Source organism: Gavia stellata, chromosome 36 (genome assembly GCF_030936135.1).
Source record: "Gavia stellata isolate bGavSte3 chromosome 36, bGavSte3.hap2, whole genome shotgun sequence".
Lineage (NCBI taxonomy): Eukaryota > Metazoa > Chordata > Aves > Gaviiformes > Gaviidae > Gavia > Gavia stellata.
This window is the reverse complement of record NC_082629.1, coordinates 229,129-241,321: the sequence shown is the minus strand read 5'-3', so window position 1 is coordinate 241,321 and position 12,193 is coordinate 229,129. Positions and strand designations below refer to the sequence as shown.

The 12,193-nt window shown below is 67.4% G+C and overlaps 1 protein-coding gene across 1 annotated transcript in view; it reads right to left on the bottom strand.

The window, feature by feature from the left end:
- AMHR2 (anti-Mullerian hormone receptor type 2) overlaps positions 1-10,361 on the bottom strand; it is a 10,858-nt gene extending 497 nt beyond the window's left edge. The window contains exons 1-11 of the mRNA XM_059832744.1: positions 10,337-10,361; positions 10,082-10,231; positions 8,603-8,785; positions 8,033-8,119; positions 7,468-7,577; positions 6,152-6,376; positions 3,614-3,728; positions 3,352-3,512; positions 1,587-1,737; positions 1,367-1,503; positions 156-279 (exon numbers count right to left, since the gene is read on the bottom strand). Coding sequence (XP_059688727.1) covers positions 156-279; positions 1,367-1,503; positions 1,587-1,737; positions 3,352-3,512; positions 3,614-3,728; positions 6,152-6,376; positions 7,468-7,577; positions 8,033-8,119; positions 8,603-8,785; positions 10,082-10,231; positions 10,337-10,361 — 1,468 coding nt within the window. The remainder of the gene's footprint in view (positions 1-155; positions 280-1,366; positions 1,504-1,586; positions 1,738-3,351; positions 3,513-3,613; positions 3,729-6,151; positions 6,377-7,467; positions 7,578-8,032; positions 8,120-8,602; positions 8,786-10,081; positions 10,232-10,336) is intronic.
- Positions 10,362-12,193: the final 1,832 nt, after the last annotated feature.

Below are 12,193 nucleotides of genomic sequence, written 5' to 3'. Positions count from 1 at the left end.
TGGTTGCTCCCCCCCCCCCCCCGCTGCCCTTCCCCTCCCCGTGCCTCAGTTTCCCTCCCCGTGCCTCAGTTTCCCTCCGCACCCACCTCTCGGTCAGCTGCGGGGGGGGCGGCCCGGGCCCCCGGGGGGGCGGCAGCGGGCGGGGGGGGGCCGGCAGCGGGCGGGGGGGGGGCCGGCAGCCAGGCGCTGCAGCCGCTGGAGCGCCCGCTCGGCCGAGAGCCGGGCCTCGGGGTCGGGGTCCCAACAATCCTCCAGCAGCTCCGGCAGAGCCCCCCCGGGCTGTGGGAACACCCCCCCCCCCACCGCCCCGGCCTCAGTGGGGACCCCCCCGGGCGGGGGAACCCCCGGGCATCAGACACCCCCCCCCCCAAGAAGGGACACCTCCCCTGGGTAGGGACCCCCAAGATGGGACCCCCCCCAAGAAGGGATACCTCCCCCCGGGGTAGGGACCCCCCAAGATGGAACCCCCCCCCAAGAAGGGACACCTCCCCCCGGGGTAGGGACCCCCAAGATGGGACCCCCCCCAAGCAGAGACACCTCCCCCCGGGGTAGGGACCCCCCAAGATGGAACCCCCCCCCAAGAAGGGACACCTCCCTCCGGGGTAGGGACCCCCAAGATGGGACCCCCCCAAGCAGAGACACCCCCCCCAGGACCGGGACCCTCCAAGATGAGACACCCCCCAAGCAGAGACACCCCCCCCAGGACAGGGACCCCCAAGATGAGACCCTCCCCAAGCAGAGACACCCCCCAGGACAGGGACCCCCAAGATGAGACACCCCCCCAAGAAGAGACACCCCCCCCAGGACAGGGACCCCCAAGATGAGACCCCCCCCAAGCAGAGACACCCCCCAGGGCAGGGACCCCCAAGATGGGACTCCACCCCAGGGCGACCCTCCAAGATAGGATCCCCCAAGCAGGGACATCCCCCCCATTGGGCAGGGGGACCCCCAAGCAGAGACCCCCCCGGGGGCCAGGACCCCCCAGGCAAGGACACCCCCCCCCCCCAAGCAGGGACCCCTTCACACCCCAGCAGGGACCTCCCTGGACATGACACACCCAAGCCAGGACCCCCGCCTTGGGCAGGGGCACCCTCAGCATCCCTGGGCACCCAGGTAGGGACCCCCCTGGGAAGGGGCACCCCCGGGCACCCCCAAACCCCCCTGGGTACCTGGGCAGGGATGCCCCCCCCCCTCCAAGGCAGGGGCACCCTGGGGCACCCTGCACACCCCTGGGACCCTCCGGGCATGGACCACCCTGGGTGACCCCAGGCCATGGGCGCCCTCAGCACCCCAGGGCACCCCTGGGCACCCAGGCAGGACACCACCACCCCCCCCCCCCCCGCCATGGGTGCCCGTCGGGGCTGACCTGGGGGGCACGATGCCAGGCGGGGGGGATGAGCGGCCGCCGTCGCTCCTCCACGGCCAAGCGCCGGAGCTGAGCACCCGTGGGGCTGGCACCCAGTTCCGCCTCGTACGCCAGCCGAAAGGCCGGCACGGGTGCTCCTGTGGGGCAAGGAGGGGGTCAGCGGGGATGGGGGTCCCCAAGGGAGCAAGGTGGGGGGGGGGGGGCACCCATGGGTGCTCACCGGGGTCTGAAGGGGCCTGGCAGCGGGAGAGGATTTCCCAGAGGAGCAGGGCCAGGGCGTAGACGTCGGCTTGCCGCAGCGCCCGGCCCCACGCCCGTAGGTCCAGGCTCTCGTCCAGGATCTCGGGTGCCAGGTACCGCTGGGTGCCCGCCTGCGCCCACCCGCACCCGCTCGCACGGCCCGCGGCACGCCGAGAGCACGGGGGACCCGCGGGCACATGCACGGGGATAAGGTTTGCACCAGGGCCGTGCTTGCACGTGCACCAGGGTAAGGTTTGCACTGGAGCTGGGCTCACGTGTGCACCAGGGTAAGGTTTGCACCAGGGCCGGGCTTGCACTAGGGTCCTGCTTGCACGTGCACCAGAGTAAGGCTTGCACCAGGGCCGTGCTTGCATGTGCACCAGGGTAAGGTTTGCACCAGGGCCATGCCTGCACGTGCACCAGGGTAAGGTTTGCACCGGCGTTGGGCTCACATGTGCACCAGGGTAAGGTTTGCACCGGCGTTGGGCTCACATGTGCACCAGGGTAAGGTTTGCACCAGGGCCGTGCCTGCACGTGCACCAGGGTAAGGTTTGCACTGGAGCTGGGCTCACATGTGCACCAGGGTAAGGTTTGCACTGGAGCTGGGCTCACATGTGCACCAGGGTAAGGTTTGCACCAAGGCCGTGCTTGCACGTGCACCAGGGTAAGGTTTGCACTAGGGTCCTGCTTGCACGTGCACCAGAATAAAGCTCACACCAGGGCCGTGCTTTCACGTGCACCAGGTCCCAGCTCACACCAGGGCCATGCTTGCACATGCACCAGGGTAAGGCTTGCACCAGAGCTGGGCTTGCACGTGCACTGTGGTGAGGTTTGCACTAGGGTCCTGCTTGCACGTGCACCAGGGTAATGCTCGCACCAGGGCCGGGCTTGCACGAGGGCTCAGCTTGCACCAGGGCCATGCTTGCACATGCACCAGTCCCCCCCCCTTGCACTATAGCTGTCCTTGCACGTGCATGAGGGCTGCACTTGCACCCACACCCCACTGCCAGCAGCTTGAGGGGGGGGCCCGTCCCTGTCCCCATCCCCGTCCCCATCCCCGTCCTCATTCCTGTCCCCATCCTGTCCCTGTCCCCAACCCCATCCCATCCCATCCCTGTCCCCATCCCATCCCTGTCCCCATCCTGTCCCTGTCCCCATCCCTGTTCCTGTCCCCATTCCTGTCCCCATCCCATCCCTGTCCCCATCCTGTCCCTGTCCCCATCCCCATCCCCATCCCATCCCATCCCATCCCATCCCATCCCATCCCATCCCATCCCATCCCATCCCGTCCCTGTCCCCATCCCCATTCCTGTCCCCATCCCCATCCCATCCCTGTCCCCATCCTGTCCCTGTCCCCATCCCATCCCGTCCCTGTCCCCATCCCCATTCCTGTCCCCATCCCCATCCCATCCCTGTCCCCATCCCTGTCCCTGTCCCCATTCCCATCCCATCCCTGTCCCCATTCCATCCCTGCCCCCATCCTGTCCCTGTCCCCATCCCCATCCCATCCCATCCCTGTCCCCATCCCCATCCCTGTTCCCGTCCCCATTCCTGTCCCCATCCCCATCCCATCCCTGTCCCCATCCCCATCCTGTCCCCATCCCATTCCTGTCCCCATCCCCATCCCATCCCTGTCCCCATCCCATCCCTGTCCCCATCCCGTCCCTGTCCCCATCCCCATCCCATCCCCATCCCATCCCATCCCATCCCTGTCCCCATCCTGTCCCCGTCCCCATCCCTGTCACCTTGCGGATGGGCACGGCGTGGCGGGCGCTGGTGCCAGCCTGGGCGCGCGGTGGCAGCGCCAGAGCCAGCCCGAAGTCCCCGATGGCGCAGGTCCCGTCCTCCCGCACCAGCACGTTCTGGCTGCTCAGGTCCCGGTGCACCACGCTGGGCTTGTACAGGCCTGGGTGGGCCCGGAGGGAGTGGGGGGTCACGGGGCGGGGTGGGGTGGGGGGCACCCCTGCAGAGACCGGGCGAGCTCGGTGCAGGAGTGGCCGTGCTCACCGTCACGCCAGAGCTCCTGGTGCAGGAAGGCGAGGCCACGGGCGAGGGAAAGTGCCAGGCGCACGCTGCCGGCCCACGTCCCCACGTGCTGTCCCAAGAAGTGTCGCAGGGAGCCCTGGGGACATGGGGACACGCGTGGGGACACGCCTGGGGCCAGGGAGCAGCCCCACCCCATGCATGCACCCAGTTGCCACCTCCCTGCTTGCACAGGAGCACCCCGTATCACGGCCACGGCACGACCTGCGGTGGCACCTCCGGCAGCCCGGGCACATGCGTGTGCAATTCGAGCAGCCCGTGCACACGCGTGGGCACGCACACAGCAAACCGCCCCCCCTCACGCACCAGCACCCCCAGCAGCCCGTGCACGCGTGTGCACGTACCCCCAGTGTCTTGCACACACGCCTGCCCCCCCGTGCAGCCCGTGCACACCCGTGTGCCCCCCAGCATCTTGCATGCACCCCTGCCCCCCCGTGCAGCCCACGCACACGTGTGCACCCCCAGCAACCCACGTACACCCGTGCGTGCCCCCAGCAGCCTGTGCACACCCCTGTGCACCCTGAGCACCCCACGCGCACCCTGAGCACCCCCAGCAGCCTGTGCACACCCCTGTGCACCCTGAGCACCCCACACGCACCCTGAGTACCCCCAGCAGCCTGTGCACACCCCTGTGCACCCTGAGCACCCCACGCGCACCCTGAGCACCCCCAGCAGCCTGTGCACTCCCCTGTGCACCCTGAGCACCCCACACGCACCCTGAGCACCCCCAGCAACCCATGCACACCCGTGTGCACCTTGAACAACCCATGCACACCCCGAGAAGCCCATGCACACCCATGTGCACACCCCCTGCACCCCAAGCACCCCATGTGCACCCTGAGCAGCCCATGCACACCCATGTACACCCCCAGAAGCCTGTGCACACTCATGTGCACCCCAAGCACCCATGCACACCCTAAGCAGCCCATGCACACCCTCAGCAGGCCATGCACGTCCATGTGCACCCCAAGCACCCCATGTGCACCCTGAGCACCCCATGCACACCCTCAGCAGCCCATGCACGCCCATGTGCACCCTAAGAACCCCATGTGCACCCTGAGCACCCCACACGCACCCTGAGCACCCCCAGCAACGTGTGCACACCCGTGTGCACCTTGAACAACTCATGCACACCCCGAGAAGCCCATGCACACCCATGTGCACCCCAAGCACCCATGCATACCCTGAGCACCCCATGCACGCCCTCAGCAGCCCATGCATGCCCATGTGCACCCTAAGAACCCCCACACACACCCATGCACACCCCCAGAAGCCTGTGCACACCCATGTGCAGCCCATGCACACCCCAAGCACCCCACACACACCCTCAGCACCCCATGCATGCCCATGTGCACCCTAAGCACCCCACGCACACCCATGCACACCCCCAGAAGCCTGTGCACACCCTCAGCAGCTCATGCACGCCCATGTGCACCCCAAGCACCCCATGTGCACCCATACACACCCCAGAAGCCTGTGCATGCCCATGTGCACCCCAAGCACCCCATGCACGCCCATGTGCACCCCGCACACCCCACGTGCACGCATGCACACCCCCAGAAACCTGTGCACACCCATGTGCACCCCAAGCACCCCATGTGCACCCACGTGCAGCCCACGCACACCCTGAGCACCCCATGCACACCCTCAGCAGCCCATGCATGCCTATGTGCACCCCATGTGCACCCATGCACACCCCCAGAAACCTGTGCACGCCCATGTGCACCCCAAGCACCCCATGTGCACCCATGTGCAGCCCACGCACACCTTGAGCACCCCACGCACACCCTCAGCAGCCCATGCACGCCCATGTGCACCCCGCACACCCCACGTGCACCCATGCACACCCTCAGCAGCCCATGCACGCCCATGTGCACCCTGCACACCCCATGTGCACCCATGCACACCCTCAGCAGCCCATGCACACCCATGTGCACCCTGCACACCCCACGTGCACCCATGCGCACCCCCAGAAACCTGTACATGCCCATGTGCACCCCGCACACCCCACGTGCACCCATGCACACCCTCAGCAGCCCATGCACGCCCATGTGCACCCTGCACACCCCACGTGCACCCATGCGCACCCCCAGAAACTTGTACGTGCCCATATGCACCCCAAGCACCCCATGTGCACCCATGCACACCCTCAGCAGCCCATGCACGCCCATGTGCACCCTGCACACCCCACGTGCACCCATGCACACCCCCAGAAACCTGTACATGCCCACGTGCACCCCGCACACCCCACGTGCACCCATGCGCACCCTCAGCAGCCCATGCACACCCATGTACACCCCACACACCCCATGTGCACCCATGCACACCCCCAGAAGTCTTTGCACACCCATGTGCACCCCGCACACCCCACGCGCACCCATGCACACACCCAGAAGCCTGTGCACACCCATGCACACCCTGAGCGCCCCATGCACACCCCCAGCAACCCTCCCACACCCATGAGCACCCCCAGCACCCCGTGCCTCTCCCGCTGCCACTCACGGCGGGGTAGAGCTGGAGGACGAGGAGCCCCCCGCGGGCGCGGGGCCCAGCACCCCGCGTGCCCAGCAGCCGCGCCACGTTGTCGTGTTCCATCAGCGGGAGCCCGTGGACGGCCCGTTCGGCCGCGAAGCGCCCGGCCGCTCCCGCCACGAAGGCCTTGATGGCCACCGGCCGCTGCTGCAGGGTGCCCCGCCACACCGCCGAGAAGCGCCCCGTCTGCAGCACCTGCCGGCACCCGCAGCACCCGTGGGTGCCCGTAGTGATACCCTGGATTGTCTGCTCTGGGTGATGGGATCCCATCTGGGGTTGGGTGGCCCCAGCTCCAGGGATAGGCAGCCCCAGGCACCCATGGGTGGCCCCAGCCCCAGACACCCCCATGCCCAGGGATCCGCAGGCACCCATGGGTGTTCCCAGCCCCAGACACCCTTACACCCAGAGATCCCCAGCCCCAGGCACCCATGGGTGTCCCCAGCCCCAGACACCCCCATGCCCAGGGATCCCCAGGCACCCGTGGGTGTCCCCAGCCCCAGACACTGCCATGCCCAGGGATCCCCAGGCACCCATGGGTGTCCCCAGCCCCAGACACCCTTACACCCAGAGATCCCCAGCCCCAGGCACCCATGGGTGTCCCCAGCCCCAGACACCCCCATGCCCAGGGATCTGCAGGCACCCATGGGTGTCCCCAGCCCCAGACACCCCTACACCCAGCGATCCCCAGCCCTAGGCACCCATGGGTGTCCCCAGCCCCAGACACCCTCATGCCCAGGGATCCCCAGGCACCCATGGGTGTCCCCAGCCCCAGACACCCCCATGCCCAGGGATCTGCAGGCACCCATGGGTGTCCCCAGCCCCAGACACCCCTACACCCAGAGATCCCCAGCCCCAGGCACCCATGGGTGTCCCCAGCCCCAGACACCCCTACACCCAGCGATCCCCAGCCCCAGGCACCCATGGGTGTCCCCAGCCCCAGGGTACCCCGGCCCCAGGCACCCCAAACCCAGTAGCCCCGGTCCTGGGCACCCATGGACACCCTCAGCCCTCGGCTTTCTTGTGCCCACGCCTGAGCTGCTGCCCCCCTGTTTGTGCCCCCCATGGGTCCCCCCCCAGTCCCCTCCCCATATGGGTGCCCCCAACTGGGTGCCTCCCCAGTATTGCCCCCTTAAATGCCCCCCATTCGGGTGCCCCCCCCCCCAATCTCCCGTCAGCATCCCCAACGTGGCTGTCCCCCCAGGATCCCCCATGGGTGCCCTCCCCATGGGTGCCCCCCTGTGGGTGTCCCCCCCGTGGGTGCCCCCCACCCCGTGGGTGCCCCGCACCTGCAGGAAGTGCAGCGCAGGCAGGTCCGGGCTGGGGGGCTCCGGGGGGACCCCGATCCTCCGGCACCCCCGGGGTGGCCGCCCCGTGTGGGCTCTCACCCGTCGCAGCCCTGGTAAGGGGACATGTGGGACACGGGGACACTGGGGACACCCCCACCCGGGGGTCCCCCACCCAGGGACCCTCCATAATCAGGTGACAACAGGACCTGGGGACACCAGGGACCCCCGGGACCCCCCACCCTGGGGACGGGAGGGGGTGTGGCACCCCAGGATCCCCGCATCTGGGGACAATGGGGACACCCCACCTGGGCACCCTCACACCCAGGGCTCCCCAAGACACTGGGACCCCCCTGCCCCAGGGACAGGGTGACATGGCACTTGGGGACCCCCCACACCCCAGGAGACCCGCACCCAGGGGACACCAGAGACATGGCATTTGGGGACACCTGCACCCAGGGACACCCGCACCAAGGGACACCCGCACCCAGGGACACCCAGGGGACACAGGGTAGGGGATGGCCTGTGCCCGGGGGTCCCCATGTCCCCCCTGTGTCCCCGTCCCTACCGAGGATGGCCAGGCAGGTGAGGAGGAGGAGGAGGGGACCGGCACCCCACAGCCACAGGGTCCCCACGGACCCCACGCGGTCAGGCACTGGGGACAGAGGCTGCGGTGACACGGGGTCCCCCCCCCACCTGATGGGGACCCAGGCATCTGGGGTGGCCCCCTTTTTTGGGGACTCAGGACAGAGACACCCCATGGGTTCCCCAGCCCCCCATGGGTCCCAGGACCCTCCCCATGGGTCCCCCAATCCCATATGTGTCCCCTATAGGTCCCAGGACCCCCCCCCATCACTCCCCCAGCCCCCTGTGGGACCCACATCACCCTATAGGTCTCCTAAGGGTCCCCGGTCCGCCCCATGGGTCCCCCGCGGGTCCCCTATGGGTCCCAAGCCCCGCCACGTGGGTCTCCAGCCCCCCATGGGTCCCACATCCCCCCATGGGTCCCCTGAAGGTCTCAGGGTCCCCCATGGGTCCCCCCAGTCCCCCATGCACCCCCAGCACCCCCCTGAGCGTCCCCCAGCACCCCCTGCCTTCCCAGTGGATCCCATCCAGCCCTCCCAGTGCCCCCCAGTACCGGGGCCATGGCGGGGCCCCCCCAGCCCCAGGGCTGTCCCCGTTCCCGTCCCCGTCCCGCTGGCGTTGCCGTTGCAGAGGTGGCCGTGGCAGAGGCAGACGAGGACGGCACCGCCGGGGGGTCCCGCAGGACTGGGGGCGCAGGTGGGAGAGGGGCAGGCGGCCCCCCCACCCCCCCAGCAGCCTGGGGACACCCTCACCATCACCGGGGCACCCCAAGGTGCTGCTGGGGGACCCCGAGCCTGGGGACGAGGCAGGGGGCCAGGCCAGACACCCTCTCCCTGGGACCCCCCTCCCCGGGACCCCCCTCCCTGGGACCCCCCTCCCTGGAACCCCCCCCGCAGCGCTGCTTCATCCCAGCGCCGCTGTAGCTACTTCTCAAGGCCAAGGTCAAGCGCAGCAGCTGGGAAGGGAACCCGGTGTCCGGGCTTCCCAGCACCCCCCCAAACCCCCAACCGCCCCTAAAGGCAGGATCAGGCCCCTTTATCCCACCCCAGCTCCTTTTGCCCCCCACCAATACCCCCCAAGGCAGGATCAGGCCCCTTCTCCCCAGCAATACCCCAGGACAGGATCAGGCCCCTTTTTCCCACACCCCCCCCCCCAGGACAGGATCAGGCCCCTTCTCCCCAGCAATACCCCAGGACAGGATCAGGCCCCTTCTCCCCCCACTCCCCCCAGGACAGGATCAGGCCCCTTCTCCCCAGCAATACCCCAGGACAGGATCAGGCCCCTTCTCCCCCCACTCCCCCCAGGACAGGATCAGGCCCCTTCTCCCCCCACTCCCCCCCAGGACAGGATCAGGCCCCTTCTCCCCCCACTCCCCCCCAGGACAGGATCAGGCCCCTTCTCCCCCCACCCCCCCCAGGACAGGATCAGGCCCCTTCTCCCCCCACTCCCCCCCAGGACAGGATCAGGCCCCTTCTCCCCACACCCCCCCCAGGACAGGATCAGGCCCCTTCTCCCCCCACTCCCCCCCAGGACAGGATCAGGCCCCTTCTCCCCCCACCCCCCCCAGGACAGGATCAGGCCCCTTCTCCCCACACTCCCCCCAGGACAGGATCAGGCTCCTTCTCCCCCCACCCCCCCCAGGGCAGGATCAGGCCCCTTCTCCCCCCACCCCCCCAGGACAGGATCAGGCCCCTTCTCCCCACACCCCCCCCAGGGCAGGATCAGGCCCCTTCTCCCCACACCCCCCCAGGGCAGGATCAGGCCCTTCTCCCCCCACCCCCCCAGGGCAGGATCAGGCCCCTTCTCCCCCCACTCCCCCCATGGCAGGATCAGGCCCCTTCTCCCCCCACTCCCCCCCAGGGCAGGATCAGGCCCCTTCTCCCCCCCACCCCCCCAGGGCAGGATCAGGCCCCTTCTCCCCCCACTCCCCCCCAGGACAGGATCAGGCCCCTTCTCCCCCCACCCCCCCAGGGCAGGATCAGGCCCCCCCCCCCCCCCCCGTGTCAGGATACACCCCCGGGGGGGGTCTCACCCTGCACCAGTGTGTGGCTCTGGTTCCAGATGCCGATGCAGCACTGGCCGGGGGGGCAGCGGACGGTGCCGGCCTTGGCCCCCCCTGCGCCCCCCAACCCTCCCCGAACGCTGGGATGCTTGTAGGAGACGCAGCTGAGGTTGCGGGGGCCTGGCGGGGGGGTACACACAGTGGTGATGGCTCCCAGCCCCCCCCAAAAAACCTTCCCCCCCCCCCCCCACCACCCTAGGGTGGGGGGGGTCCCCCAGCACCCACCTGGCAGCCCCGGCGCCAGCCCCATGGGTGCCTCCGGCTGCGGGGAAGGAGTTGGCAGGATGCGTGCGGGGGCCGGTGGGAAGAGGAAAGCGGGCCCTGGCTGGAGGCAGCCCCCAGGGAGGAGGAGGAGGAGGAGGAGGAAGGTGCTGCCCCCGCAGCGGGGAGGAGAGCAGGACCAGGGTGCCCCAGGTGGGAGCCAGCCCACGCACCCACCACCCTGCATCACCCAAAGCCCCAACACCCCCCCAAGGCACGGCCATCCCCCCTAAATTGAGCTCCCTGCCTCAGTTTCCCCCTCCCTCGCAGCCCCACCTGGTGCCGTGCCTCAGTTTCCCCACCTGGGAATGAAGCCGTGCCCCCCCCCTCCCCGAACCGGCCGCGCTCCCCGAGTCGAAGCCCCGCAGATTTCCAGACAACGCCAGCGACTCGTGTTTATTACAAAAAGAAATCGTCATTCCCCGTTTACAAAGGAGCCCCAAAAAACTAACATTTTAATCTAAGTCTTTTTGTACAAAAAAATAGCACTTTGGGGGGAAAAAAAAAAAACAAAACCAAAAAAAAAAACCCAACCAACGAACCCCCAAAAACATGTTTCGGGCGTTATTATATCAGCCACCGGATTTTTAAAAAACAACACCCCCCCCCAAAAAAAAAAATTAATATATAGCACAGACATGACAAGATCAAACAGTCTTGACAGGGAGAGAGAATTATTGCCAGTGTGGAGGGGCCGGATCCTGCGGGACCCCCCCTGTCCCCCCCCTGCATAGACGACCGGCCCCGGCCCCCCCCCGAGATTAAGGGGTGACAGTGGATTAAAGCTGGGCGATGGGGGAAGCCTTGGGGATGGCCCCGACCCCCCGATTTTCCTCCCCTCAACCCCCCGGGGGGGATATAAAAGTCTGGGGGAGGCGGGAGGGGAGGGGGGGGTCGTCCCCAGCCTGTCACCCCCTTATCAAGGCACGTTTTTGTGTATGTGTGTGTGTGTCCCCCGCTCAGGGTGTTTTGGGGGGCTGCTGGGGGTGTTTTTGGGGGGCTGTGGGGTGCACGGAGCAGGGTAGGGACCAGGGTGCTGCAGAGCCGAAACGGGGATGAACGGGTCCAGCTGCCCCCCCACCGCTCCGGTGCCAGAAGCATCCCCCCCCCCGCGCCACCCCAAAATCCTCTGGCCCCCCAAAACACGGGGGAGGGCGAGCACCCCGAGCTCCGCGCGGAGCCCACCCCGGGGTCCCCCGCCGAGGGCACCCCCTCCCTCCCGGCCGTGTTTCCATAGGAAAATTAAGCTCCATTAGGGATGATGGGGAACGTCACTGGGGCGGGGGGGCAACAACACGACACCCCAAAACCCCACGGCAGAGCCCGTCCCCTCGGCGAGGTTTCGGGATCGGGGTTTGGCACTTGATTCCCACTCGGTGCAGGGTGGGCCGGGACGGAGCAGAGCCGGCGAGCACGGGGGTCTCAGGGACCCCTCACGTTACAGGGTGGGGGTAAAGGGAAAAAAACCCCAATATATCGATAATTAAATAAAACAAAAAAAAATTCCTGTTTTCTACCAATTCTCTGTAGCTTCCAGTATTAAGGGAGGGAGGAGACGGACACGACGCGCTGGGGAACCTCATAGTGCTTCACAGATTATTAAAATACAAATGCTTAAAGTTTCCTATATAAAAATATACAAATGCAAAAATATATATCGAGAGAGAGAGAGAGAGAGAGAGCGGAAAGATCGGCCGGAGGACTCACCACGCTCACCGCCTCCCTCCCTGCAGAGCTTTTTCTTCTTCTTTTTTTTTTTTAAAAAAAAGAAAAAAAGGTAAAAACACCTTTGCGCTTCACAGTTTGGCTGGGTTTTGCCGC